Consider the following 27,680-nt stretch of genomic DNA (forward strand, 5'->3'; position numbering starts at 1 on the left):
GGTGAGATGGTGCTGCTGGTTAGGTGGCCTGAGAGAGGTGACGTCACTAGCAAAGAGTTGCTGTTTTTAAAGCTTCATCGTGTACCATTGGAACATGCACAGAAGTAGGCAAAGTTTTGTGCTGAACCTCATGGACCCGTTGCCCTCTGCCCTGCCCTCCACGCTCCCACCTCCGTTTTTGAACCAAATTCCAGCTCTCTCGTTCTTTGATGTATAAGCATTTTGGAGTGGATGGCCACACCGTGGTCTCCCCTAAGACAGTGGGTGATTCCCTGATCTCAGTATGTGTCTAGTGTGTTTAGGTTTTGGATTGTCTCTGTTTTTTGAGTAGTTTGAATTAGGATCCAGATACGGTCCACACAGTGCAATTACTGTGCTCTGTCTTCTGACGAGGTATCCGTTTTCCCACATCTCTTTCCTTCCTTATGCTGCTTGTTGAAAGCGGCCCCGACTGGGGTCTGGGCTTGAACTGCACCTCTGCCATCACCATGGCGACATCTGGTTTGTCCCGCTGCCCTCCGTTTCCTGTAGTTTGACAGTCCAGAGCTGTGTTGTGTGGCAAGCCACATTTCAAGTACCCTGGAGGCGCTTGTGGCCAGTGGCTACTGCATGGGACAGGACAGCATGAAGGTAGAATGTTGGTCACAGGAGAGAGGTCTGGATATGACGGTGCTCCTCCAGCTGTGGTCTGTCGATCAGTGTCACGTGTGGCTGGCTGTTGTCGGCCACCCCCTTCTCGGGATGTGTGCTGTTGGTTTCCGTCGGTGGTCTGTAGGACTAGGTTTGGAGCAGGAACTCGGTGGGGACTTGGTTCGTGGAGGGAAATATCAGGACCTTAGGGTCTTTTGTCACCTGGGGGTACTTAGGGCCTCGCCCCTAAATGACAGGAGGGAGCGAGGGAGACGGGGGAGGCTGGGCCCCCAGCATCTGCATGGCACACGGGCGTGAGGGGAGGTGGCACCTGTGGCCGTTGGGCCCGGTGTGTGCATAATGTGTCCGGCTGTACGTGCCACGCGTGTTGCTGCCTTGAGGACTGGCCTGGCCACAGAGGGTCCCCTCCCTGAGTCCTCGTCATCAGACGGAGAGCCTGGCTGCTGTGTGCTGCGCCCCGTGCCTAGAGTCTGTGAGGCTCGGTTATTACGGTCAAGCCCATGTTAAACCGAAGACACAGATGCGGGGAGTGGGCTGCTTTGGAGGCGCTGCCTGGACGAGCCCCCGGCGTAGGTGACGCTGCAAGGTCTGAGGGAGTGCGTGCCAGACGGGGACAGCCTGGAGGGGTCTCTGAGGCTCGAGGTGACGGAGGTGTGGGAGAAGCAGGCGGGGAGGGTGGCATTGAAGGGTCCCTGATGGAAGTGGCAGGGAACACTGGCTGCTGCGTGGAGATGGGTCTCGGGAGGATTGGCACCTCCCGCGTGCCCAGCTGCTCTCCCCTCACGTTCCCCGAGCTGCACGGTGTGGCCGGCCTGCGCTTGGAAATCAGAGAGAAACGCACGTGTAGCCGTGGTTTCCCAGTGGGACACGGAAGGCTGAGTTGCCAGAGCTGTAGACAGGAGGGCACCTGCCAGCCTCAGGGTGTGGTTGGCCCCCAACTGGGCGGGAGGGCGAGTGGGGAGGCCTTGGCTGCGTGTGCACACTTGGGTACGAGAAGGGACCGACACCGGAACGCCCACAGTGCCAGCAGCCAACCCTCGGGAGCCCAGCGGCGCCCGGGAGCCGTGAGGGCGGCCGCCTCTGGGGATGGGCCCACCTGCAGGGGCGAGCACGTGCAGGCCGTTTCTGTGATGGGCGCCTGCGGCCAGAGCGTAAACGAAGGGCGTCTTACACAAGGTCGATGCCGATGACATACACGGCCCAAGTGAAAATGGGTGAAGGATCTGAACAGGCATTGTCTCCAGTAAAGACGCGGGTGACCAGTGAGCACGTGAAAAGATGCTCAGCATCCAGCTTTCAAGGAAACCCGGATCAAACCGCAGTGAGAGGTCTATCACCAAAGACGGGTCAGAGCACGTGTTGGTGAGGACGTGCAGAAGCTGGAACCCTCACGCACCACGGGCGGGCGTAAAATGGGGCGGCACATCGGAGAGCCGTCTGCCAGCTCCTGCAAAGATTAAGTGTGGAGTCACGGTAGGAGCCAGCATTTCTGCTCCCGGGTGTCTGTTCAAGAGAACTAAAACCCGTGTCTACCCATAAACTACCCACGGTTGCAGAGACGTGGAAACAGCCCCGGTGTCTAGCGGCAGACGAGCAGATCCACGGAATGTGGTCCGTCCACACGGTGGAGTACCACCCAGCCGTCAAAAGGAACGAAGCGCTGGCACCTGCAACAGCCTGGATGCGCCTTGAACACATGTTCGGTGAAGGAAGCCGGACTAGAGGCCCCGTGTTGAATGATTTCACCGGTAGGAAATGTCCAGAACAGGCAAATCCACGGAGCCAGAAAGCAGATGAGTGTTTTCTCCAGCTGGGGTGGGGGATGGGGTTTGGAGATGACGGCCAAGGAGCGTGGGGTTTCTGTGTGGGGTGATGAGAATGTTGTGGAATCACACAGTGGTGATGGTTGCACAACCCTGAGAAGATGCTAAAAACCACTGAATTGTATACTTCACGACGGTGAACCTCAGAGCATGTGAATTACATCCGAATTAAAAAACAAATCTCTGAAGAAAAGAGCTGGGGGGGGTGCGCACCCCCACTCCCCACCACTGTCTCGTCCTCTCCCTCTGTGTTGCCATGTTCTGGGCTCCTTGCTAAGCCTTTTCTGTCCTTGATCTCTCAGTGCCTTGCCATAGTGCTGTGGGGTTGGAACCACACTTGATGCGTTTCACAGGCTGGGAAACTGAGGCTTCCCGAGGTGGAGTCACTTCCTCAGGTCACATGGCTGGTGAGTTGTGGCAGAGAAGTGATTTTGTCAGCACGTTCTGGAGCAGAGCCCTGGAGCTGTGCACGGGGGCCCGGTTCGACGAGGTGGCAGTGGGGACATCTTTGAGCGGGATTGAGAGGGACTGGGTGGGATCTGGGCTCAGCTGCCTGCTCGGCCCTGCCCTGTGCAGCCCTCGGCCCCAGCTCCCTCCTTGGACTTCCCTCGGCCATCCACGCTGTGGTTCTTCCCGCTGACTTCCTGCCTGGTTCTAGGAGGGAAGCGTGGGGACCCAGGAGTCAGGACTCTGGCCCTAAGTCAGACCTGGGTCACGTCCCAGCTCCCCCATTTTCTTTTTTTTTTTTTTAATTTTTTTTTTTTAACATTTATTTATTATTGAGACAGAGAGAGAGCATGAACGGGGAGGATCAGAGAGAGAGGGAGACACAGAATCCGAAACAGGCTCCAGGCTCTGAGCTGTCAGCACTGAGCCCGATGTGGGGCTTGAACTCACAGACTGCGAGATCATGACCTGAGCTGAAGTCGGACGCTTAACCGACTAAGCCACCCAGGCGCCCCCCGGCTCCCCCATTTTCTGCGTGACCTTGGCTGAGTCACTCAGCCTTCCTGAGCTGTAGTCTCCACACCTGCAAGGCAGGCACCGTGAATAGATGCCCTCCTGGGGTTGTGGGCTCGTCCACAAGGCTCAGTGCTGAGGCCACAGTGATCGTAACTGTTGCCCAAGTGGCCCTCGGTTCTATTCCCCCATGTTCTTGGAGCCCGTTACTTTGTCCTCAAGCACCGGCTGCCGGGAAGTGGGTCCTTCGGACCTGCCCGCTGACAGACAAAAGCCCGAGGAGAGGACCCCCGGAGCACATGTGCTGGTGACTCAGATCTGAGCACATTGCTCAGACCCCACGGCCGATGGGGCAGGCACAAGAGAGCCCCAGCAGGCGGACCCTTGCACACCCTCAGCACCCACCTCAGGGACGCCTGGTGTCCAGAAGCCTTCCTGCCGCCCCTGGTCTGACCTCGGGGGTGCCTTCCACGCAGGGTCGCGCAGCGGTGGGGATTCGTGAGGCCTGGTGCGCTCCTCTGGTGTGTGGATCTCAGTTTTATGCGTTTGTGTTTCTGATGCATTCGAGTACAGATTCGTGACACTTGGAAGCTTGGAGGTATAAACAGAACGTGTGAATTCTCGTGGTCACCTTGTTCTGTGACCTGGGATGATGTGGCGCCATTGAGATCCAGGGCCACGAGAGCCGCTTGGCACCCTCCTGCTGCTTGCCTGTGGTCACGCACATGGCACAGCCTTGTGATCTCCCTTGGGCTAGCAGTGTAGGTGCTCGGGGTTGGTGAGACTCAGTTTCCCTTTCCTGCTTCCCTGCAGGCTCATCTTGTGATTCTCCCCTGAGACCAGAGTGTCGTCTCCTGTAGGGGCCTCCTCCTCCTCTCTCTCTCTTGCTCTGCCTTGGCCTTGAGCAGTGAGTCTCTGGCCACTGTCCTATCACAGCTGGCTGGGTGGGCCCTGTGGGACGTGGGTCCTGCCCCCACGGGCTACCCCTGGGATGGGGTGGGGGGTATTTCTCCCACCACTTGTGTTTCCCCCACGGCTCTTGAGACCCTGGCTCTCGAGGGAGACCCTGGCTGGGCTTTGGTGTCAAGTAAGGAAGCCATTTTGGATGGAGATGCACATTTTCCTTTCCGGAACACTCTGCAGTGGCCAGCGCCAGCAGCGGGAACCCAGACGGGCCCAGCCCGCTGAGCACTCTGGAATGAAAACACCCCGTGTGTCCTGCCGCTGTCTGGGGTGGTGGCGGCCGTCTGGCCCCGGGCACACTGGGGCCTGGCCCTCCGAGTTGGGTGCCTGTGTGTCTCCAGCCGGCCAAGGCGGGGCTGTGTCCACGGGGTGGGCCGCGTGCAGCGGGGGCGCCGGCCGAGCGTGCCTGCAGTCTTGCTGTTGAACAAAACGCAGCTGGAAAATGCAGCTCACGTCCTTTTTTCCCGGAACACCTCGTTCTTTGTGGCTTGGCAGCCGTCTCCGCCAAGGGGCCCGGTGGTGCCCAGCCGCCCGTGCCAGGGAGGGGGCTGCATCTGTGGCCAAGGTGGGCAGGGCTCTTTCTCTCCCTGAGGTGCTGTGGGCCCCGGCCTGGACAAGTGTGGTGGCTCCGACTTTAGCAGCCCCCCTGGGCCCTGAAGGCACGGAGCTCGCTCCAGGGTGCTGGGGGCCACCCTGGAAAGGGCTTTGTCCTGAGGCAGGGCCAGAAGCCAGCTTTTCCTGCTGGTTTAAGCAGGGGACGAAGGCCAGTGCTCAGGGCAAGGCTAACAGCGCTGGCAGCCTCCAGGTTCTGGTGCCTTCACACTGCTCTGTAACCCTGCTGTCAGGCTGGTTTGCACGGTCGTCTGTGCCCAGCAGCCGAGTGGGTGATGTCTGTGTCCCTGGAAGGCCAGAGACCACATGCCAGCTCCCCAGCCAGAATGGGGAGGAGCCCGGCTGTTCTTGTCCAGTCTTCCGACTCTGGGAGGTGATGGTGGGCGTGATGGTGAGGAGGGTGGCCTCCCAGAGCCCCAGCACTACCACCTGCGGGAGGGGATGGTGTGTGCTCCTGGCTGGCTGTGACAGGTCTGGATGTGGTACCCAGGCACGGTGCCAGATCTGGAGGGAGGCTGCTTCCCCCACTGCCCCCCTACTTTACTGGTCCTTTCCTCCCCTTGCCCAAATTCCCAGCTGCGGGTGGAGGGGCAAGCTGGACCCTCTCCTGGGCAGCCCTGCCTTGTTAATGCCCTGAAGGTGGCTACCTCTGGTGAGTTGAACCTGGAACACCTCTCCTCCAGAGGATGTCTTTCCCTCCTAGTGTGGGGGACACCCCATACCTTCATCTCCTTTCTGCAGGTCAGAGGCGCCCCCACCCCCGCCCCCATGCCCCAGCCCAGCCTGTGGTCCCAGGGCTTCCTAGGCCAGCAGCATCACCACCCCAGATACCCGTGTCCTGTCCTGGTGAGGGTCCACTTGTGGGAGGGCAGAGCCTGGGTGAGGGGGCCCCATAAGATGCTGAGAAACGTGGGCCACTTCCTGGATCTGGAAGGTTCCCTCGGCAGGCCTTTCCTCCTCACCTTGGTGGCTGAGACAGCCCCTTGCTGATGCCCTGGGGCCGGAGGGGCCCTCCCTGTCCCTTCTCTCCGGAGAGCCTGCCCCTGCCCCTGCCCCTCCCCCGCGGGCCCACTCGGCATGTTTGTCTTCAAATCCGCTCCTTCCTAAACTTGAATTCATTAATTTAAACATCATCATTTCCGGTCCTGGAAGCCAGCCTTGCTCGCCATAAATAGATGGAATGAAAACAGAATGAGGTTATTACACTCAAACTGGCTCGGGTGCTGGGCTCCCAGCCGCCTGCCCCCAGTGCTGCTAGTGAGGTGGGGGGGAGGGGGGCGGTAGGGGCCCAGGTCCAGCACTCTGGCCTCTCCCCTTGTGCCTGGGCCTGGCTCCTGAGGGCGGGAGGGGGGCATGCGGGGTTCTTCCTTGGCTGGGCTGATGAGACCTGTGGGGCCTCCGGGGAGAGGACAGGCCAGCCCAGGCTGTGTTTCCAGGAGGCCTGTGAGGGATGGAGGGAGGAGCACGGAGCCCTGGGCGTTGGATGGGGTGTGGGGTACCTTCTCCCCCTCCAGCAAGGCCGTCCTGTCCTGCCAGAGGGAGGAGGCAGCTGCTGGCTCACAAGGAGTGGGTTACATAACCTCTGCAGAGGCCCCTCCAGAGCTCATTCCCCCCCCCCCCCCGCCCCCGCCAAGCCCTGTTTCCAGTGCGGCGGCCAGCTCAGGGGTGGGGGTGACAGGCTGGGGCCTGGCACTCACCCCCGCCGCTGACCACATGTGTCTGGAATGCGCAGATGTTTCCTTGGGGGCTCCGGCTGGCCCCCAGACCCCGCCCAGCATCTGGACTGGGGAGCGGGCACAGGGGCCACTCCTCTCTTTGGCAGAGGAGGAAACTGAGGCTGCTCAGGGATGCGGGACAGGGTCCCAGCTTATCCCGGGCCTCTGGCTCCTCCACTCTAGAAGGGGACTGCTCTGGGAGACCCCCAGACTCAGGAACTCTCAGGACGTGCTGACTGTGGCCATCCTATCCTCAGGCTTCCACCTTCACACACCCTGACCCACTCCACTTTACCAGTGCAGCCCCTTCTGATCTCTCCCTGCCCTGCCCTGCCCTGCCCTGCCCTGCCCTCCCCGGCCTGGGATGTGAGCAGGGGCGGGTCATAAGTGCTGAGCCTTGTGTGCAGACGGCACAGGGGAGCTGCCGTGGCTCATGGGATGGGGTCCTTCAGCAGCTGTTGCCGGCACTCCCACCTCCGTAGTCGAAGCAGGGATCCCTCCACTAGGCTTCTGCTTTGAGCAGGAAGGATCAGACTTAGACATACAGGGACATTCGGTTGGATGCCTGAACCCCAAGGCCCGAGAGAATGTTTGGTCTGGAAAGCGGAGGGAGTCAGGACCATCCCGGCACAGGGGGACAGACTGGGCTCCCCGGTGACTGCTGGGTCACTTTGGGGGAGGAGAAGGAAGGCCAGCCTCTCGGCCTGATCCCTGGTGCCTGGGGAGGTGAAATGTGTCTTGTGCTGTCATGGATGTGTGCCTGCCCCCTGGTGGTGTGTGTGTCCCCAGGTCACCCACCTCCTCCCTAAGCTGGCCTGACCCCTGCAGCCTGGGCCTTGGGGTCCCTGGAGGTTGTTTGTGTGGGCCTCGGAGGGGCCGGGGAGTGTCTAACTGGCCCAGAGGGTGGGCCCTCTTTGCCCCAGGACCTCTTAAGGGTGCTGTCCGGCCAGGCTACTGGCCCTCCTCCCAGGAGGGGCCGGACACTGCTGTGCTTGGCTGTGCTGGGCCCCTGCGGCAGAGGCTCCCTGGGCATGCTGTGTCTCCCCCTTGCATTGCAGGACCCCGGTGTAGGGGCAGGGTGTCAGACTGTGATGATGTCACCTGGGGGTTACAGAGGAAGTCCTAGCGGCTGGGGGGTTGGAGCAGGGCTGGTGCGAGGCCTCCTTGGTGTTCCCCCAGAGCAGTGATGGCAAGAACAGATGGAAATGTGGACAAGTGGCTGTTTGGGACCTTGGGTCTGTGGGTTCCTTTCAGTTTCCTCCTTCTGGCGTCCCCCCAGGGCTCCCCCTCAGGGTCCCTTCTGCTCTTCCCATCCCTGCCAGTGCATACTGTCATTGTGGCCTGCCCACGCAGATGTTCCCACATCTGGGCAGGCTGGGGGCTGGGGCTCAGGACCTTTGGTGTGGCACCTGGCTCCTGTCCTGGTTCTGCCCTTAGGGTATGGGACCTTGGCCAGCAGGGTCCTGGGGAGCCTGCTGGTGTTTTCTGTGCACTGTGGGCCAGGCTCGGCCCAGGTGAGTGCTGGGGTGGGGGAAGGGGCTCAGCTGGGGCCTGGAAGGCAAGGAGCACGTGGCCATTGCCCGTGACTGTGTGACCATGACGGTGGGGCCTTCCGCATGTGGGGGAAGGGAGCCTCAGTGGGGCGCGCTAGGCCAGGCGGAGCTGGATGGAGGACTTAACTGAGCTGAGGATGGCCTGGAGCCACAGGCCAATGAGGCCAGGGACAGTGGTGCCCTGACAGGCCAGGGTGGGTGCTGGCTGAGTGGCCTGGGCCCCGGGCTCGACCTGCCCCTCCCACCCGCTGCCCTGGTTTCTCAGGCACCACAGGCGGCTCCCAGCAGCTGCCACTCATGATGGATTTTCCAGAAAACGGGATGTGGAAAAACATTTTAGGGATTTTCCTTCTTTCTTTCCTCTTGTGTTTGAGACCCAAGCTGGGAAGCTCTCCTGGGAACTCTCACCCCGTGCACCACCATCCCTGGGTCGCATCTGGCTGGATCGTCTCTCACCTGGGACTGTTGGTTCTCATGCCGCCGCAGCCTGATTGTCCCTCAGAGGCCCAGGCCCCCTGCCAGCCTCAGTTCAGACATCCGGGGGTCCGTACGTAGGTCTCACGGAAGTTTCTCATGGCACAGCCACTGCCACTGCAGAACATTGTAGTTGACCAGTGGGTGTGAGGCTGGCTGCATCTCCCTGGCCTCCCAGCCTGCCCAGCCCATCCCGGGAACCACCTGGCAGGGTCAGGCCTCTCCAGTCTTGGAGGTCCTGGGACCTACACGAGCAGGTGTGTGTGTGTGTGTGTGTGTGTGTGTATGCGTGTGTATGCGTGTGTATGCGCGCTCAAACACACAGAGTTTTCTCCTCCCGCCCGTGGGAAACCGAGATGCTCGCTGAGGCCAGCGCCTCATCTGGGGCACCTTGCTGGGACGGGCAGGGCTCTGGCCTTGAGCCCATTGTCAGTCACAGTACACCTCCTCAGGGTGGAGGAAGCCTTGCTGCCCCAACCTGCTCTTCGGTGGGGCTCCTGGCCCCCCATGCCACCCGCCCTTGTGTCTGCTCCCCTCTGAAGCCCCCATCCCAGGTCCCCTCGGACAGTCTGTCCTTTTCTGCACGGAAGTCTCCACACCCCGTTTCTGGTCTTTCAAGGGCAGAATGAGTATGGGAAATGGGGGGGCGGGGGGACTTGCCTGCTCCCAAGATTGAGACGTTACCAGGGCGGCTGGGTAGCGCGGTCGGGTTAAGCCCCTGCCTCTTGACTTTATTCAGCTCAGGTCATGATCTCATGGTTGGTGGGATCGAGCCCCGCATCGGGCTCTGTGCCGACAGCGCAGAGCCTGCTTGGGATTCTCTGTCCCCTTCTTTCTCTGTCTCTCTCTCTCGATGAATAAATAAACTTAAAAAAGACCGAGTTGTTACTGTGCACCCCTTTCCGGCCCTTCCTTTAGATCTCCGTTTGTCCAGTTGCAGAGAGAGGGACTGCATTTTGCGCCTGGATTTTTCTTGCCCCTGAGGGGGCTGCCCCCGCCCGGCGGCTCCAGCCTCTCTGACTGTAAAGCCTGGTTTGCCCCACAGGTGACAGGAGGGGCTCTGCGGCTTCCCTGGCTCCTGGGTGGCGGGGGGGGGGGGGTGGCGGCAGTGCTGCCCTGTGAGAGGGCTCCAGCTGGTCCTGCCCTTTCCTAGGCCCTTGTTGGTTGCCATGAGATGCTGTGTGGCCAGCGGGTCTCCACGGTGAAGCAGCTGTCAGGGGCCGTGGTGGGGGTCATTTCCTCAGCCTGGTTCCAGACGTGGTTCCTGGCATTGCAAGCCAGGCAGGGGTACTGCTCCAGGCATCCCAGCCTGCAAGGTCCCGGGACTCTCCCCTTTCTCTGTGTTTTTGGGGGCCTGTTTGTATGGAGGCCTGGTCTCAGCTGCCACTCAGTGCCTCGGCTCCTGGGAGGACCTTGATTTCACACCAGCGTGTTCTGACTAAGGTCCTGCTGTATTTGGAGCAGGCCGGGCAGAGCAGGACCCGTTTCAGAGGGTGACTATTGCGAGCTGGGTGGGGGCCAGGCAGGTGTCCGGGGATGGGGTGTCTGGAGCGGGCTGTGGCTGGGGTAGGCGGGAGTCTTGAGCGTTTTAAGAGCTGGGTTGGCAGGACGTAGGAATGGTTAGGCTGGGAGGAGGCATCAATGGATCCCTGGCCTCTGCACAACGGGGTTGTCATTGGGGGCAGGGGTAGGGCTGGTGAGAGGTGTTCTGGGGACTTCAGAGGGCGGGAGGTGACATCTGGAAGGGCAGAGGCTCTGCGGGTGGGAGGCCCAGGTGTCATCACTTTGGAGGCCGTGACCAGGGTCTACTCAGACATGTGTGAGCCTGAGGAAGGGGTGAGGGGAGCAGTGGAGCAGGTGACCAGAGGTGTTCACCAGGTCAAGGTGGTTCGTGGGTCTCTGTCCCAAGAAGTAGATGGGCAGGGGCCACTGTGGCCTCCACCCCCAGGCCAGCCAGGAATCTTTGGCTACAGAGCGTGTTGCCTGAAAGGCTTTGACTCTCCTGGAGGAGTGGGGCCAGGGTCGCCAGCACCAGGGGTCACGGTTCTGAAAACGTTCACAACTTGGATAAAAGTGCTGTCGTGCTGTTTCCATTGGGGTGTCTCCAATTGTTACCCACAGGGAACGTTTTTTCCGTCCATCTGTGACCTCTGTGTTTCTCTCACTAATTTGACGTTCTTTAAGTCTTTTTTTCCCCTGTAGTCCTCACCGTCTATTAGCAGTGTGGGTGCAAAGGGCATTAGGGCCTTTGATCCCTTGTCTAAATTGCTAGCGCTCTTCTCAGCTCGTTTTCTGATTTTATTGATATTCTGTGTGGAGGTTGCATGTTTTTCTGTAGTTGGATCATCTGGTTCGGATGTTTTATTTCTGCCTGTCCTTTCGTGCTGTGAAGAGTCTGTCGCGTCCTCCTGTATTCTTTCAGTCTGTTTGGTTCTAGAAGAGTGTCACCTTTAACTTTGGGTCTTGGTTTTTGTTTTTCCCCACTGCTGAGACGTTCCCCTGTCACATTTGATTTTGAACCTCCTGGGGTTTATTGGGGTCAGTCTCTCATTCCTGGTGGCTAGTGTTGTCTGTGTTAATCTTGTGTCCTTGAGTGGACTCTTGCAGGGTCAATATGTCTCCGGAGGGCCCAGCACGCGCAGCTTGTGTCACATAGCGTAAACCTGCGTTTCGTGGTGATTCTTGCCCGGTGATGCTTCCCACTGAACCTGTGTACGACCGTGTTCTACTGGGGTCCTGTTAGCCTTGGGCTTGGCTGCGTTCCATTGGCATTGCTGTGCTGTGGGGTTGTCCACCAGGGTCTCCTCCTTTTATCGGTCTTTGAGCCCCACTGTGTCTCAGGGCATTTTGAGACCATCTCCTTTCTGGAGCCGGCAACAGCTAGGCCCCTGGCCCTGGAGACCCTTGGGCTGCCATGCTGGGCCAGGGGGGCAGGGGACTGGTGGGGGCAGGGTGTGGATGGCGCGCTCAGGGCTCCCAGCCTTCTCCTGCTCCTTTGTTTGGATCCCATACCCTGGTCCCAGGTGTAGTGAGTGGGGGGTGGGAGGCTGCAAGTTGTGGCTGTGAGGAAGCCTCTGGGGGTGGGCCTGGGCCTGGGCCTGCACCTGCTCGTGTCCTGTCCGGGGCTCTGGGCTCTGGTGCTGATTTGTGGCCGCTCTGCTCCTTAGAGATGTGTCCCACAACCTGCTCCGGGCACTGGACGCTGGGCTCCTGGCGAACCTCTCCGCACTGACCGAGCTGTGAGTGTCCCCTCTGGGGGGGGGGGGGGTCAGGTGGTGGCTACCTGTCACCGTTTCGGTTATGGGGGCTCCCGTCAGACACGGCTGAATCCCCCTTTTCTTCCAGGGATATAAGTAACAACAAGATTTCTACTTTAGAAGAAGGATTATTTGCTAATTTATTTAATTTAAGTGAAATGTAAGTTGTGGTTTTTGGTGGGTGTTGGTAGCCAACCCTGAGGCCCCCAGTAACCCTCCCTGCCGTCCTGCCCTGGCCTCCGGGCCCACTCCCATTTGAGACCAGGCCCCGAGGGCTGTTTGCTCGCCTGCTGGAGCCCTCCGAGGGCCCGGCGGGCTGCCACAGGGGTGGTGGGACGCTGTGTGTGTCGGGGTGAAACAGTGTGCCGGCCCCCACTCCCTGGGGCGAGGCCAGTGCAGACTTCCTCGAGGGCCCCTCATCTGCCCTGCCGACTCCTGAGCGCCCGGCCCTGTGCCTCCTGCAGAAACCTGAGCGGAAACCCACTGGAGTGTGACTGTGGTCTGGCGTGGCTGCCTCGCTGGGTGGAAGAGCAGCGGGTTCGCGTGGTTCGGCCCGAGGCGGCCACGTGTGCTGGGCCCGGCCCCCTAGCTGGCCGGCCCCTGCTCGGCGTCCCATTGTCAGATAGCGGCTGTGGTGAGTATGGCTGAATGTGACCAGCTCGGTCCTTCTCTGTCGGCTAGGACCCCGTAGGTGTTCCAGGGTCACCGGCCTGTGGGGTGGTGGCAGGTGGGACTCTGGGAACAGAGGCACCTGGGCAGCAATTATGGCTGCTGAGACAGACCAGGTCGGGGGTCAAGGGAGCAGTGCAGGTGGGAGGAGGGGAGGGTGGTGAGTGCCAGGCGGGGGGAGGGGGGGTGGCGACGTGATCTGGGGTCTAGGATGGGGCACAGACACCGTAGGGGTGGGCCTGCCTGGGGACCAGCCTAGGGTGGGGGCAGGGGTGCAGCAAGGGCAGGGCCCGCCCAGGACCAGGCTGTCTGCTCTGTCCAGGTGAGGAGTACATCGCCTGCCTCCCGGACAACAGCTCCGGTGCCGTGGTGCCGGTGGCCTTCTCTACTGTCCACGAGGGCCCGCTGGCACCCGAGGCCTGCGGCGCCTTCTGCTTTGCGGCTGGCTGGGGCCTCGGGGCCCTCTCGGACCAGGGCTGGTGCCTGTGCGGGGCGGCCCAGCCCCCCAACGCCTCCTCGGCTTGCCTACCCTTGTGCTCCAGCCCCCCGCTGCCCCTCGCCCCTGCCTGCGGGGGCCCCACCCTCCTTGAGAACGTCTTCCCTGCCTCCCCAGGGGCCGCCCTGGTGGGGCCTCCAGGACCCCTGGCCTCTGGCCAGCCAGCAGCCTTCCATGTCACTGCCTCCCTGCCCGTCAGCTCCACACACTGGGACTTTGGTGACGGCTCCCCTAAGGTGGATGTTGCTGGTCCTGCCACCACTCACCGCTATTCCCTGCCCGGCCACTACCAGGTGACAGCCGTGCTGGCCCTGGGGGCTGGCGCAGCCCAGCTAGGGGCCAAGGTGCAAGTGGAGGCGGCCCCTGCTGCCCTGGAGCTCGAGTGTCCAGTCTCGGTACTCAGTGATGAGACCCTCAAGCTTGGCGTCCGAAATCGTGGTGGCTCCGGCCTGGAAGCCACCTACAGTATTGTGTCTTTGGGCGAGGAGCCAGGTCGAGGTGGGTGCCTTCTCGCCCCCAGGGGCTGGAATGGGTGGGGCAGTCCTGGCTGGGCCCACACTGATGCCCCCATCCCTGCCTGCTGACTCCCCAGTGGTGCATCCGCTCTGCCCCTCGGACACCGTGATCTTCCCCGGTAATGGGCACTGCTACCGCCTGGTGGCCGAGAAGGCCGCCTGGCTGCAGGCACAGGAGCAGTGCCGGGCCTGGGCCGGGGCCGCCCTGGCCATGGTGGACAGTCCCGCCGTCCAGCACTTCCTGGTCTCCCAGGTCACCAGGTACCTGCCCCCACCCCCAGACAGGCTGTGAGGTGGGATCCCCGGAATGCTGGGTCGGAGACAGAGCCTAAGTCTTGAGGAGGATCAGGAGAGGTGGGGGTGCTTGGAGGGGCCAAGGCCGGCCGGCCGGCCTCAGTGGGGCCTGGGAGCCCTGCTCATCCGACACCGTCTCATCAGCGTTTCAGACACAGATGTGGAGGTACGGGTAGGGTAGGGGATGCATCACAAGTCCCACGTGCTGCCCACCCCCTGCTGTCCCCTGCCGAGCCCCTCCTGGCAGGGGCAGGGACAGTTCTGGTGTGACCATGGAGGCCACCCACGCACAAGGAACCTCTTGGACGCCTTCGTCCCCCCAGGCCCGCGAGGAAATGTGCTCTCCTATAGCAGGCATCGCCCCTGCCTCTGCTCTCAGCACCTGCCAGGGCTGGGAAGGGAATGGAGGCTGGACGCCTGCTTCTCCCAGAGTCCCTGTTTGGGGAGGTGTCGATTGCAGTGTGGATCGCACCCTGGACATCCTCAGTGTCCACCAGAGGAACTCGAGGCCCAGAATGGTCCGGACCCTTGCCCAGGGTCACTCGGTTAACTGGCGGTAGCCGGGCCCCAGTGCCCGGCTCTGACTATAGCACCTCACTCCTCTCTGTGTGCCATCGTTTGTCCCCGTTCCTGACCTTGTGTCTATCAGCCCAGTCCCCAGGAGGGCCCTCCTACCTTGTCAGAGCTGTGAGGTGTAGCGTTTGGGGAGCTGATGTTCAGGCGTCTTGCTCCCCAAATGCAACACCTGGAGCCTTCTCACGGAATAAGCGTGGGTGTGTGCAGCCTTTGGCCACATTGAGGCCTCTCCCGGCAAGGAGCCCTCAGCTGGGCCCCTGGCCCCATGGGCAGGTGGGGGTGGACATTGCCGCCACCTTGCTTGCCAGGTCCTTTTTCTGAGCCTCATTTTTCCTCGTCTCGAAAGCAGGGGGAGGGACAAGGTCTCACCTGAGGGGCTGCTGTAGGGAACGAGGAAGAAGCTCCCAGAGACACAGGGCAGATGGAGGGGTGTCTTTGGAGAGCCCCCCCGAGTGCCCTCTCCCCCCACCGTCTGCCTGCAGGAGCCTGGACGTGTGGATTGGCTTCTCAGCTGTGGAGGGGGCTGAGGCGGGCCCTGCTGTGCGGGGTGAGGCCTTCAGCCTGGAGAGCTGCCAGAACTGGCTGCCTGGGGAGCCGCACCCTGCCACGGCTGAGCGCTGTGTGCGGCTTGGGCCCGCGGGGCAGTGCAACACGGACCTGTGCTCGGTGCCCCACAGCTACGTCTGTGAGCTCCGGCCTGGAGGTGCGCTTGGGGCTACCGGAGGGGCTAGGGGGCACCTTGTGTCCTGGACCAGGACAGCTGCCTCCCTAAACGATGAAAGGTCTCCTGGCCACCCTGGGAGCTCCTCCGCATGGCTGTCCCCCCCCCCCCCCCCCGAGCCCCCAACCACACAGTGTTTCCTGGCTGCCCCAGGACAGTCCCGTCTCTCACCCAGGCTCCTTCCTAGCTGCTCAGTGTCGGTTTGGTGTTTGCTGAGCACCTGTGGTCCCAACCTGAGCCTGTACCAGATGAAGCAGACAGAGGGGGAGGGGGCTGGGGGGCCAACGACAAGTGGCTCAGTCCTGGGTCTGGCCCTGCCTGGGGCCCGCGGACACTCTTCCTTGGCCCGCGACCAGCACCTTACTGTACACGCGCTGTCCCAGGTCCTGTGTGGGATGCGGAGAACTTCCTCGTGGGAGCGCCCCCTGGAGACCTGCAGGGACCCTTGAGTCCCCTGGCACAGCAGGAGGCCCTGTCAGCCCCCCAGGAGCCTGTCGAGGTAGGCTGACCCCAGGACCCTCCACGACCTGATCTGGAGACTCAGCCTTGGCCTGGCTTGTGAGTGTCTCTGAAAAACAAGCTCTTTTTTTTGGACCTTTAACGTCCTACCTGCCGAGGAGAGACGCGTAGGAAGCCCACTGCTGTGCAAAGGGGAGAGGTACCCGCCCGGGTAGCTCAGAGAGCTCTGAGTGCTCCTCAGCTTTCTCTGGGTGTTTGTGGATTTTTAAAAAACAAGGTCAGGGTCCTGCTGCCCACAGATGGTTTTGACCTGATTTTTTGTCTCGAGTGACCGTTAGCCACAATGTGAAGCCCTGTCTGGGGGCTCCTTCCCCTCTGACCCAGTGGGTGCTGGGGGGGTGGGGTGGCGGGGGCTGGGGTCGGTGGAGCTGAGCAGTCCTCCTTTCCCCAGGTGATGGTGTTCCCCGGCCTGGGCCTGAGTAGAGAAGCCTTCCTCATCGCTGCCGAGTTTGGCACTCAGGAGCTCCACCGACCCGCCCAGCTGCGGCTGCAGGTGTTCCGGCCCGAGGGAGGAGCAGGTGGGGCTCCGTCCCGCTGGGGCAGTGGGGACCTGTCTGTGCCGTCACGTGTAGTGGCTCCTTGGCTATCGGACTGGTCTCCAGCCTTGAGATGCACAGAGTGGGGTCTGTAGAGAAACCGACTCCTGCTCGGTGTCGCCGGGACTCGCCTGAGTCAGTCAGCTGGCCTGGTGTCAGGAGGAATAGAGGAGGGATGGTGGGGGTGGGGGTGGGTGTGCTGCCTGGCAAGACCTTGTGTCTCCCTGGGGGTGGGGTGTCCCTGACTGGGGCTCATTAGCAAGCGGGGGTCCCTGACACCCCTCCTCTCCTTGCAGGGGCCCCAGGACATGGCGGGGAGCCCGAGAGCGCGTCCCTGGAGAGCCAGGCTCTGCCGGTGCCCGCGTGCACCCCAGAGGGACGCTGGTGCCCCCAAACTGGTATCCCCCTGTCACTGGACACGCTCTGCCGGCCCCGGGCCTGTGCCAACACGTCCACGTCAGGGCCAGGGCCCCCTGGGACCTCCTGTGTGCTCTGGAAGGAGTTTCTGTTCTCCGTGCCGGCAGGCCCTCCCACCCAGTACTCAGTACGTGTGCTGGCCCTGCTGCCTGAGGCCTGGGTCTCTCCTTGAAGCACAGACAGTACACTCTTCCGCTTGGCGCACCAGGCCCTTGCCTTTCTCCAGCTTTGTCCTTGTCCTTGCTCACCCCCCAGCATGAGAAGCTGCCACCCGGGCCCTTCTGCTTGTCCTGCCCCTGCCTGGCCCGCATCCTGGTCCTCTGCCCTGCACACGGCCCATCCCTCTGAGCCTGTCTGTCAGCCCCCTCCATGAGGGCCCGGGGGAGTGAGTGAGTGAGTGAGTGCCCGAGAGCCGGGCCCCCTGTGGGTGTGAGTCTAGATTACCCCAGGTGGATCCCGCCTGCCTGCTGGAGACCCTGGTCCTGTGCTCCCTTGTAGCCCCCCGCCCTGCAGCGTCCTGCTGTGAGGACCCGACACAGCCTGCCTCCTTCCTGCAGGTCCCTTTCCAGGGCCAGGACGGCCCCCTGCTCCCCGGTGACCTCGTCACCTTGCAGCACGACGCTGGACCAGGTGCCCTCCTGCACTGCTCGCCGGCGCTTGGACCCCCTGGCCCTGAGGCGCCGTACTTGTCCGCCGTGGCCTCGGCCTGGCTGGCCCACCTGCCCGCCCAGCTGGAGGTGGCCCCGACTGGCCCCACCTGCGCCCTGCGGCTGCTCGCCGCCACAGAGCGCCTCACCCCTCTGCTCGGCCTGAGGCCCAACCCGGGGCTGCGGCGGCCTGGGCACTATGAGGTCCGGGCCATGGTGGGCAACAGCGTGTCCACGCACAACCTGTCCTGCGACTTTGATGTGCTCTCCCCGGTGGCTGGCCTGCGTGTGGCCCATCCCACCCCCCACGATGGCCGCCTCTATGTGCCCACCAACGGCTCGGTCTTGGTGCTCCGGGTAGACTCGGGCACCAACGCCACGGCCACGGCCCACTGGCCTGGGGGCAATGTCAGCGCACCCTTTGAGGCCGCCTGCCCTGCCCCGGTGGTTGCCCTGGTGCCCAGCTGTGCTCTCGAGGCCAACACCACCCTGTTCTCGGTGCTGGCCCTGCCCGGCCTCCGTGAGGGTGAGCACACGGTGGAGGTGGTGGTGGAGAACAGCGCCGGCCGGGCCAACCTCAGCCTGCAGGTGAAGGCCGAGGAGCCCATCTGCGGCCTCCGGGCCACACCCAGCCCCGAAGCCCGGGTGCTGCAAGGCGTCCTGGTGGTGAGTGAGGTGGGGAAGGCGGCCCGGGGTTGGTTTCTGGGCAGGTTCTGTTCTTGGGCTCCTCAGACCGGTGGTAGTTCCCAAGTTAGTGAGGAACCACCTGTCAAACAGCAGCTCTGAGCATCTGCGGTCTCTCCCACGGCCCCTGAGCAGCTCTACCCTCATGGAGCCTGAGTGTCTTCAAGGCCCCTGCTGCGTTCCCATCATGCTGAATGGAGTGCTTTTGTGGGGGGGTGGTCCTCATGTCACCCTGCTGCTGTCAGTGCCATACCTGCTGCTCGGGGTGTCTCCCCACGCCCTCCCACACACGCACAGGTCAGCCACCAGCTCTACGGCCTGCACACGGGCTGTCAGAAGGGCCGTCTCTGACCTCAGCTCCCTGCTCACACCTGTTCTGTCGGCTGACTCGGGTAAACACCCAGAACCGCGAGGCCTCTTGAGACTCCCGTGCCTTCCCAAGCAGCCTGTGCTGAGACTGCGGGCCCGGGCAGGAGCCCAGGGACAGGGTGCACGGAGACTCAGATGGTGGGCTCTTTCTGTCCCTGGTGCTAGATCACTTTCTAGACAGGAAGCTGGAGGAACTGAAACGTCAAAGGGCATGTCAGCCCATAGTCCTATGACACGTGGCCCCCTAGGCGCCCCACCCCCCTCCCCCTGCCCTCCACCTCCCGTGGTGTCTGAAGTCTTGGCCTGGGAAACCCCCTGGGGAGGCGTGTCCAGGTGGTGGAATTCTGCTTAGGGCAGAATTGGGTCTCCAAAGCCCCAGCGCCGCCCACACTGTGCCCTCCCTGCAGAGGTACAGCCCCATGGTGGAGGCCGGCTCAGACGTGGTCTTCCGCTGGACTATAGACGACAAGCAGTCCCTTACCTTCCACAATGTGGTCTTCAACGTCATCTACCAGAGCGCTGCTGTCTTCAAGCTCTCGGTGGGTGGGCGGGGCCGGGAGCGGGGCGGGGCTGGGGGCGGGGCCGGGACTGCGGTGCTCATCTTGGCCTTCTGTTCCGCTTTGCTTCCCGAGGACCCCCCGGCTGGCCGCGGGTGAGTGCAGGGTGGGGTTCTGCCTGCGCTGCTTTGGGCCTCCCCGCCACCCCCTGGCAGCCCACACACTGCTACCTGTCCCCACAGCTGACGGCCTCCAACCACGTGAGCAATGTCACCGTGAACTATAACGTCACTGTGGAGCGGATGAACAGGATGAGGGGCCTCTGGGTGTCTGCAGTGCCACCCGTGTTGCCCCCCAATGCCACGCTGGCACTGGCTGCCCACGTGCTGGTGGACTCGGCTGTGGAGGTGGCTTTTCTGTGAGTGCTCCTGGTCTGGCGGGCAGTGGAGCCAGCCGAGCCCTTGTGGGGCTGAGGCCCGGCTCTCCCCCAGCCCGCCCCTCCTCACCTGCCAGGAGGTGGCGGGTACATGGGACCCTGGGAGAGGGGAGCGGCTGCAGCCGGGCCAGCGTGCTCCCACTCCAGCCTGCTCATTTCCTGCCTGTGGCCCGGCAGGTGGACCTTTGGGGACGGGGACCAGGTGATTGGCCAGTTCAAGCCTCCGTACAATGAGTCCTTCCCGGTGCCAGACCCTGCAGTCGCCCAAGTGCTGGTGGAGCACAATGTCACACACACCTACGCCATCCCAGGTGAGCGCTGGGGCCCGCCACCCTGCTGTGGGGACAGCCCCCTTCTGCCCAGTCTGGGTTGGTGGCCTGGGGCCCTTCATAGAGTGAAAGAGTGGTGTCCGGGCCACTGAGCCCCATGATTCAAGTCTCTTGGGCAGAAACTGGACCTTCCTGGCCCCTACTCAGACCCACTTTTGGCTCAGAAGGGAGTCACCTCTTATTTTTAAAATTCCAGAAGTTTCACACGCAGAATGCACAGTGACCATTGGTGACCCCACCACCCTTGCCCTGCAGCGACCCTCTCTGTTCCCCAGGGAGGGTCTGCTCCCATCTCATTTATGCCCCAGCCCCGCGTCTTGCCCTCTGCTTGTGGCAGCCTGCACTGGCCCCATTGCGAGGACCTCCCAGGACAGGGCCCAAGGGCATTCTCCCTTGACGTTTTGACCGAGGGCCTGTTCTATCTTCCCGAGGGGCCCTGGCGCGCAGCAGCACGGGGTTAGGTCATGACTTCGCCAAGCAGGTGGTGGAGGTGGCCCTGGCCCTGTTCTCACTCAGGCCTGTCCCCCAGGTGAGTACAACCTGACCCTGCTGGTGTCCAACGCCTTCGAGAACCTGACGCGGCAAGTGTCTGTGAGCGTGCGCGCCACCCTGCCTGCTGTGGCTGTGGCCGTGGGAAGCCATGTCCTGGTGGCTGGCCAGTCTGTCACCTTTGCCCCACACCCACTGCCCTCCCCTGGGGGCATCCTGTACACGTGGGACTTCGGAGATGGCTCCCCAGCTGTGACGCAGCACCGGCCGGAGGCCAACCACACATACAGCTCAGGGGGCACGTACCGCGTCCATCTGGAGGTCAACAACACGGTTAGCAGCGTGGCGGCATGTGTCGGCATCCGCGTCTTTGAGGAGCTTCGGGGCCTGAGCGTGAGCCTCAGCCCGTCCGTGGAGCAGGGCGCGCCTGTGACCGTCAGCGCCGCCCTGGAGTCGGGAGACAACGTCACGTGGACTTTTGACATGGGGGACGGCACGGTGCTCACGGGCCCCGAGGCCACGGTGGAGCACGTGTACCTGCGGGCACGGAACTGCACGGTGACTGTGGGAGCGTCCAGCCCCGCGGGCCGCCTGGCGCTGAGCCTGCCCCTGCAGGTGTTTGTCCTGGAGGTGCTGCGGATCGAGCCTGCGGCCTGCATCCCTGTGCAGCCCCTCGCCCGGCTCACGGCCCACGTCACTGGCGACCCCACCCACTACATCTTTGACTGGACGTTCGGGGATGGCTCCTCCAACACCACCGTCTCGGGGGACCCGACGGTGACGCACAACTTCACACGGAGCGGCACGTTCCCCTTGACGCTGGTCCTCTCGAGCCACGTGAACAAGGCCCATTACTTCACCAGCGTCTGCGTGGAGCCCGAGCTGGGCAACGTGACCCTGTGGCCCGAGAGGCAGTTCGTGCGGCTCGGGGACGAGGCCCGTTGGGTGGCTCGTGCCTGGCCCCCGTTCCTCTACCGTTACGCCTGGGACTTTGGCACTGAGGATCCCGCCCGCGTCGGGGGCCCCGAGGCCACGTTTGCCTACCCGGCCTCTGGCTCCTACCTGGCGACGGTTGCCGTATCCAACAACATCTCGGCTGCCAACGACTCCGCGCTCGTGGAGGTGCAGGAGCCCGTGGAGCTCACGGGCGTCCGGGTCAACGGTTCTCGTGTGCTGGAGCTGCAGCAGCCGTACCTGTTCTCCGCCGCGGGCCGCGGGTGCCCCGCCAGCTACCTGTGGGAGCTGGGGGACGGTGGGCTCCTCGAGGGCTCCGCGGTCACCCACGCCTACAACAGCACGGGCCACTTCACCGTCCGCGTGACCGGGTGGAACGAGGTGAGCCGTGGCGAGGCTCGGCTGAACGTCACGGTGCGGGAGCGTGCGCGGGGGCTCAGCGTCAACGCCAGCCGCACGGTGGTGCCCCTCAACGGCAGCGTCAGCTTCGCCACCTCCCTGGAGGCCGGCAGCGACGTGCGCTACTCCTGGGTGCTCTGCGACCGCTGCACGCCCATCCCCGGGGGCCCCACCATCTCCTACACCTTCCGCTCGGTGGGCACCTTCAACATCATCGTCACGGCCGAGAACGAGGTGGGCGCCGCCCAGGACAGCATCTTTGTCTACGTCCTGCAGCACATCGAGGGGCTGCAGGTGGTGGGGGGCGGAGGCGGCTGCTGCTTTCCCACCAACCGCACGCTGCAGCTGCAGGCCGTGGTCCGGGACGGCACCAACATCTCCTATAGCTGGACCGCCCAGCGGGACGGCGGCCCGGCGCTGGCCGGCAGCGGCAGAGCCTTCTCGCTCACTGTGCTCGAGGCCGGCACTTACCGCATCCAGCTGCGGGCCGCCAACATGCTGGGCAGTGCCCTGGCCAATCGCACGGTGGACTTCGTGGAGCCTGTGGGGTGGCTGGCCGCAGCCGCCTCCCCGAACCCGGCCGCCGTCGATGCCAGCGTCACCCTCTGTGCCAAGCCGGCCGGGGGCAGCGGCGTCATTTATAGCTGGTCTCTGGAGGGAGGACTGAGCTGGGAGACCCCAGAGCCGTCCACCACGCACACCTTCCCCACCCCCGGCCTGCACCTGGTCACGGTCACGGCCAGGAACCAGCTGGGCTCGGCCAACGCCACCACTGAGGTGGCTGTGCAGGTGCCCGTAAGTGGCCTCAGCATCAGGGCCGGCGAGCTGGGTGGCGGCTTCGTGGCGGCGGGTTCTGCCGTGCACTTCTGGGGGCAGCTGGACTCAGGCACCAACGTGAGCTGGTGCTGGGCGGTGCCGGGTGGCAGCAGGCACGGCCAGCACGTTTCTGTGGTCTTCCGTGACGCCGGCGCCTTCTCCGTTCGGCTCAACGCCTCCAATGCCGTCAGCTGGGGCCTGGCCACGCGTGAGCTCGTGGTGGAAGAGCCCGTCGCGGGCCTCGTGCTGTGGGCCAGCAGCAAGGTGGTGGCGCCCGGGCAGCTGGTCCACCTGCAGGTCCTGCTGGCCGCTGGCTCTGCTGTCAGCTTCTACCTGCGGGTCGGCGGGGCCGCCACGGAGGCACTGCCCGGGCCCCGCTTCTCCCGCAGTTTCCCCCGGGCCGGGGACTACACGCTGAGCGTGCAGGCGGAAAACCACGTGAGCCGGGCCCAGGCGCAGGTGCGCATCTTGGTGCTGGAGGCGGTGGGTGGGCTCCAGGTGCCCAACTGCTGTGAGCCAGGCATCCCCACGGGCACGGAGAGGAACTTCACGGCCCGCGTGCAGCGGGGGTCCCGCGTGGCCTACGCGTGGTACTTCTCCTTGCAGAAGGTCCAGGGGGACTCGCTGGTCATTCTGTCAGGCCGCGACGTCACCTACACCCCCGTGGCCGCGGGGCTGCTGGAAATCCACGTGCGCGCCTTCAACGAGCTGGGCGGCGTGAACCTCACGCTCGTGGTCGAGGTCCAGGACGCCATCCAGCACGTGGTGCTGCGCAGCGGCCGCTGCTTTACCAACCGTTCGGCCCGGTTCGAGGCCGCCACGAGCCCTAGCCCCCGGCGTGTGGCCTATCGCTGGGACTTCGGGGATGGGGCCCCGGCGGAGGACACGGAGGAGCCCTGGGCTGAACACTCCTACCTGCAGCCTGGGGACTACCGGATGGAGGTGAATGCTTCCAACCTGGTGAGCTTCTTCGTGGCCCAGGCCACGGTCACCGTCCACGTGCTGGCCTGTAGGGAGCCCGAGGTGGACGTGGCCCTGCCCCCGCAGGTGCTGATGCGGCGCTCCCAGCGCAACTACCTGGAAGCCCACGTCAACCTCCGTGACTGCGTCACCTACCAGACGGAGTACCGGTGGGAGGTGTACCGTGCCGCTGGCTGCCATCGGCCGGTGCGCGTGGCCCCCGTGGCTCTGCCCAGCGTGGACATGAGCCGGCCCCAGCTGGTGGTGCCACGGCTGGCGCTGCCTGTGGGCCACTACTGCTTTGTGTTCCTGGTGTCATTTGGGGACACCCCGCTGGCACGGAGCATCCAAGCCAATGTGACAGTGGTCCCTGAGCGCCTGGTGCCCATCATCGAGGGAGGCTCATACCGTGTGTGGTCAGACGCTCAGGACCTGGTGCTGGATGGGAGCAAGTCCTACGATCCCAACCTGGAGGACGGCGACCAGACGCCACTCAGCTTCCACTGGGCCTGTGTGGCCTCAACGCAGGTCCGGTGCACCAGGGGGCGTGAGGTCCCCTCTGGCTCCCTTGGTCGTTCGTGCGGCTGAGCCTTGGAGGGGCAGGGGGTCTTCCAAACGTGCCCTGGGCTGGGCTCTGCTTTGAAGCCGTCCAGGGTCTCACGACCCCTTCCCTTGTGGCTACAGAGTGAGACTGGCGGGTGCGCTCTGACCTTTGGGCCCCGGGGCAGCAGCGTGGTCACCGTCCCCCAGGAGCGCCTGCAAGCTGGTGTGGAGTACACCTTCAACCTGACCGTGTGGAAGGCAGGCCGGAAGGAGGAGGCCACAAACCAGACGGTGGGTGCCACGGGCCCAGTCCTTAGCCCAGCAAGGCGGAGTTCCGGGCCCCGGGGTGGCCGAGGTACAGCCAGGGAGGGCTGAGCGCACAGGGCCATTCACGCCAAACACTCTCGGTGAAGGTTTCCCGTGTTTTGGTGTTCTGGAAGCTATCGGTTCTCACTGTGAGTTACTACGTTTGATTGATACAGATTCTCTTTAACAAAACGTTTCGCTTCAGTTTTGTTTCCTTTCAGAAGCGCTGCGGCCTTCCGGAGCTTAGAGGGGTCCTGGGCGCTCTAGGTATTTATTAGTGAGAAGTAAGGGGTTCCAGCAGCACCAAAGGCAGTGAGGAAACCGGCCCCCTTCCCAGAGCATGGGTGTCCTCGTTTTTGAACAGGAAGAGCCTGTTCTCAGCCCTGGGTGGACACGTGCTCAACATTGCTGCCCCCTGCACCCTCCAGGCAGGTCAGGACCGAGGTGCCAGCGGCCCCTGGGGCCGGCACTGCTGCTGCGGCCTGCCGATGGCGGCAGGTGCGCGAGGTGCCGCTGGTGCCTGGGACGGGCTCTGTGGGGACGGGGGAGGTCGGAGCGGGGTCCAGCCTGGATTGGCTGAGGTGGGACCGACCTCAGATGGGGCTGTGTAGTGAGCACGGCCGCCTTCACCCCACACGTGCATTCGTTCTGTTTCTCCTCCACGGGTCTGTCCGTCCATCCATCCTGTTCACAGGTGAGTACCCGAGTGCTTCGCGTGTGCTAGGCCCGAGCTGGGCTTTGGGTGCTACGGAAAATAAGCGCGAGGTGGACTCTGCCCTCTTGGGTGTCCACCACCATCCTCCAGACTGTGAGACATCAAAAACTGAACGAATGTACTTGAGGAGGGCTGAGCCCACGGAGCCTTGGGAAGTTGGACTCCGGGTTAACTAGGTGCTGGCAGGGCCCAGAGAGGAGCCCTCCCAGCCAGGAGAACAGCATCAGGGCAGAGGCCAGAGGCCCAGCTCCCCTGGGGAGCCTGGCTGGGGCTGACTGCCCTGTGCAGACTCAGGGTGTGGGCCCCAGGAGTGGAGGCCCTGGCTCAGGTCGTGGCTTCTTTTCTTGTCTCCAGGTGTTGATCCGCAGGGGTCGGGTGCCCCTTGTGTCCTTGGAGTGTGTGTCCTGCAAGGCGCAGGCCGTGTACGCAGTGAGCCGTAGCTCCTACGTGTACCTGGAGGGCCGCTGTGACAACTGTAGCGGGGGCTCCCAGCGAGGGGTGAGCGAATGTAGGACTGGGGGGGCGGGGCCTCGGCGGGGCGGGGCCGCTCCCGGTCGGTCCTCGGCACCTTGGTCTCTGTCCCCTGGCTCTGCAGCGCTGGGCGGCGCGTACTTTCAGCAACGAGACGCTGGTGCTGGACGAGACGACCACGTCGACGGGCAGCTCAGGCATGCGGCTGGTGGTGCGGCGCGGCGTGCTGCGGGACGGCGAGGGTTACACGTTCACGCTCACGGTGCTGGGCCGCTCGGGCGAGGAAGAGGGCTGCGCCTCCATCCGCCTCTCCGCCAACCGGCCCCCGCGCGGAGGCTCTTGCCGCCTCTTCCCGCTGGACGCCGTGCGCGCCCTCACCACCAAGGTGCATTTCGAGTGCACAGGTGAGTACAGCTGCAGGTGACAGGGAGGCGCGGCGCAGGGAGTCCGGGGCGCCGCTGACACTGAGGGGCCCGCAGGCTGGCAGGATGCGGAAGACGCAGGCGCCCCACTCGTGTTCGCCCTGTTGCTGCGGCGCTGTCGCCAGGGCCACTGCGAAGAGTTCTGCGTCTACAGGGGCAGCCTCTCTGCCTACGGAGCCGTGCTGCCGCCTGGTTTTGCACCACACTTCCAGGTGGACTTGGCCGTGGTCGTGCAGGACCAGCTAGGCGCCGCTGTGGTTGCTCTCAATAGGTGAGCCTGGGCGGGATCTGGGCAGGTGGGAGCGGGGACTGCCACTTGTTCACCGCGAGCTTCTGCACGCAGGTCTCTGGCCATCACCCTGCCCGAACTCCCTAGTGACCTGCCAGGTGGCCCCCTGGACCTCACGACTTGGCTGCACAGCCTCACGGAGAGCATGCTTCCCAGACTACTGAGACAGGCTGACCCCCAGCACGTCATCGAGTACTCTCTGGCCCTCATCACTGTGCTCAACGAGGCCAGCGCAGGGGTGAGGAGTTCCCTCCTCTCATCTGCCCTCGGTGGGGAGGGTGGGCCCGGGCCAGTCTTCGCTGCCTCGCCGGCAGTTGGCCCCCTGATTCGTCTCCTTGAAATAACTCCTCTTCTCCACAGTCCCAGCCTGTGGACCCTTCCCCTGATGCCAGCCCTCCACACCCCCATGAGAAGTCCTGGGAAAGCCCCCTAAGCCCCCTTTTGTCCCTGAAGAAACATGGCTTGAGCCGCTGCCCGAGTTTTCTAGTGGCTGAGACAACTTGTGTCGCTGCCAGTGAAGCTGCCCGTTGCCCTGAGGGCTCCCCTGTGCTCACTGCCCTCAGCACGAGCAGGCGCTGGCCTCGTCAGCAGAGTCGGACCCCAGGCGGCAGCTGCAAGCCCAGATACGCAAAAACGTCACAGAGATTCTGGTCTCCCTGCGGGTCAACACCGTGGATGACATCCGGCAGATTGCCGCGGCGCTGGCCCAGTGCACGGTAGGGTGGGCCTCGGGCCCCATGGCAGCCCCTATCCTGGCCAAGTCTCCCTGGCCGTGTGCCTGTCCTTGGCCATTTAGCATGTGAGCTGCAGGTGCGACTGTGCAGGGTGGCCTAGGGGTAAGGAGCGGCTTGGCTCTAAGGAGAGCACACGTGAAGAGGCTGTTCCGGTGCCCTCCCACTCAGCCCATGGTCACACCTGATCCGGCTTCTGCAGCCCCAAGCAGTTAGCCACCACTGTCGCCCAGGACTCGAGAACCGGGCTCGGCTGAGCTGAGCACAGTCTTGATGGGGGCGGGGGCACGCTGTGCCTCTGCGTGGTGGGAAATTGCTGCACAGCTTTCAGCAGAGAAGGAAGCAGAGAACCTTCCCAGGCGGGAGAGGTGACCCGTGACACGTGGCTCTCATGGCCAGGCACATGGATTAGGGCGAGCGGCAGGACCGCGTTACCTTGGACCTTCCTCGCCCGCGGGTGGGGAGAAACCACAGAAGAGCTCTCGGCAGGGAGGCACATGGCTGGAACCCACGCTTGGGGTGGTTTCTCCAGCTGCGGCGTGAAGGGTGTTGGGGAAAGGCCTGGGCCACGTGGCCGGTGTGACGGAACTGAAGTGGGTTGAGGGGTCACGGGGGGTGCCGGCCCTGCTCAGCCAGGCCGGAGGAGGGCTGCCTACGGCGTCTGGCCTCCCTGCAGGTCTCCAGCAGGGAGCTCGTGTGCCGCTCGTGTCTGAAGAAGACGCTGCACAAGCTCGAGGGCATGATGCACATCCTGCAGGCCGAGACCGCCGAGGGCACCGGCACGCCCACGGCCATTGCTGACAGCATTCTCAACATCACAGGTGCGGCCGGGCCCAGGAAGGCGCGTGCTCCCCACCACCCCCCCGCCCCCG

At 63.5% G+C, this 27,680-nt stretch overlaps 1 protein-coding gene across 3 annotated transcripts in view; it reads left to right on the top strand.

Annotated features, from left to right (window-relative positions):
* Positions 1-27,680, top strand: part of PKD1 (polycystin 1, transient receptor potential channel interacting) — a 44,583-nt gene that overhangs the window by 2,839 nt on the left and 14,064 nt on the right. For all 3 annotated transcript variants that reach the window (XM_058710064.1, XM_058710062.1, XM_058710063.1), the window contains exons 2-22: positions 11,919-11,990; positions 12,097-12,168; positions 12,473-12,642; positions 13,000-13,671; positions 13,766-13,949; positions 15,041-15,261; positions 15,663-15,778; positions 16,190-16,316; positions 16,631-16,878; positions 17,309-18,064; positions 18,859-18,990; positions 19,191-19,366; positions 19,562-19,695; positions 20,243-23,859; positions 24,016-24,165; positions 25,250-25,393; positions 25,491-25,770; positions 25,846-26,059; positions 26,132-26,315; positions 26,641-26,793; positions 27,485-27,629. In XM_058710064.1, the coding sequence (XP_058566047.1) occupies positions 11,919-11,990; positions 12,097-12,168; positions 12,473-12,642; positions 13,000-13,671; positions 13,766-13,949; positions 15,041-15,261; positions 15,663-15,778; positions 16,190-16,316; positions 16,631-16,878; positions 17,309-18,064; positions 18,859-18,990; positions 19,191-19,366; positions 19,562-19,695; positions 20,243-23,859; positions 24,016-24,165; positions 25,250-25,393; positions 25,491-25,770; positions 25,846-26,059; positions 26,132-26,315; positions 26,641-26,793; positions 27,485-27,629 (7,967 nt within the window). The remainder of the gene's footprint in view (positions 1-11,918; positions 11,991-12,096; positions 12,169-12,472; positions 12,643-12,999; positions 13,672-13,765; positions 13,950-15,040; positions 15,262-15,662; positions 15,779-16,189; positions 16,317-16,630; positions 16,879-17,308; positions 18,065-18,858; positions 18,991-19,190; positions 19,367-19,561; positions 19,696-20,242; positions 23,860-24,015; positions 24,166-25,249; positions 25,394-25,490; positions 25,771-25,845; positions 26,060-26,131; positions 26,316-26,640; positions 26,794-27,484; positions 27,630-27,680) is intronic.

Source organism: Neofelis nebulosa, chromosome 18 (assembly GCF_028018385.1).
Source record: "Neofelis nebulosa isolate mNeoNeb1 chromosome 18, mNeoNeb1.pri, whole genome shotgun sequence".
NCBI classification, from domain to species: domain Eukaryota; kingdom Metazoa; phylum Chordata; class Mammalia; order Carnivora; family Felidae; genus Neofelis; species Neofelis nebulosa.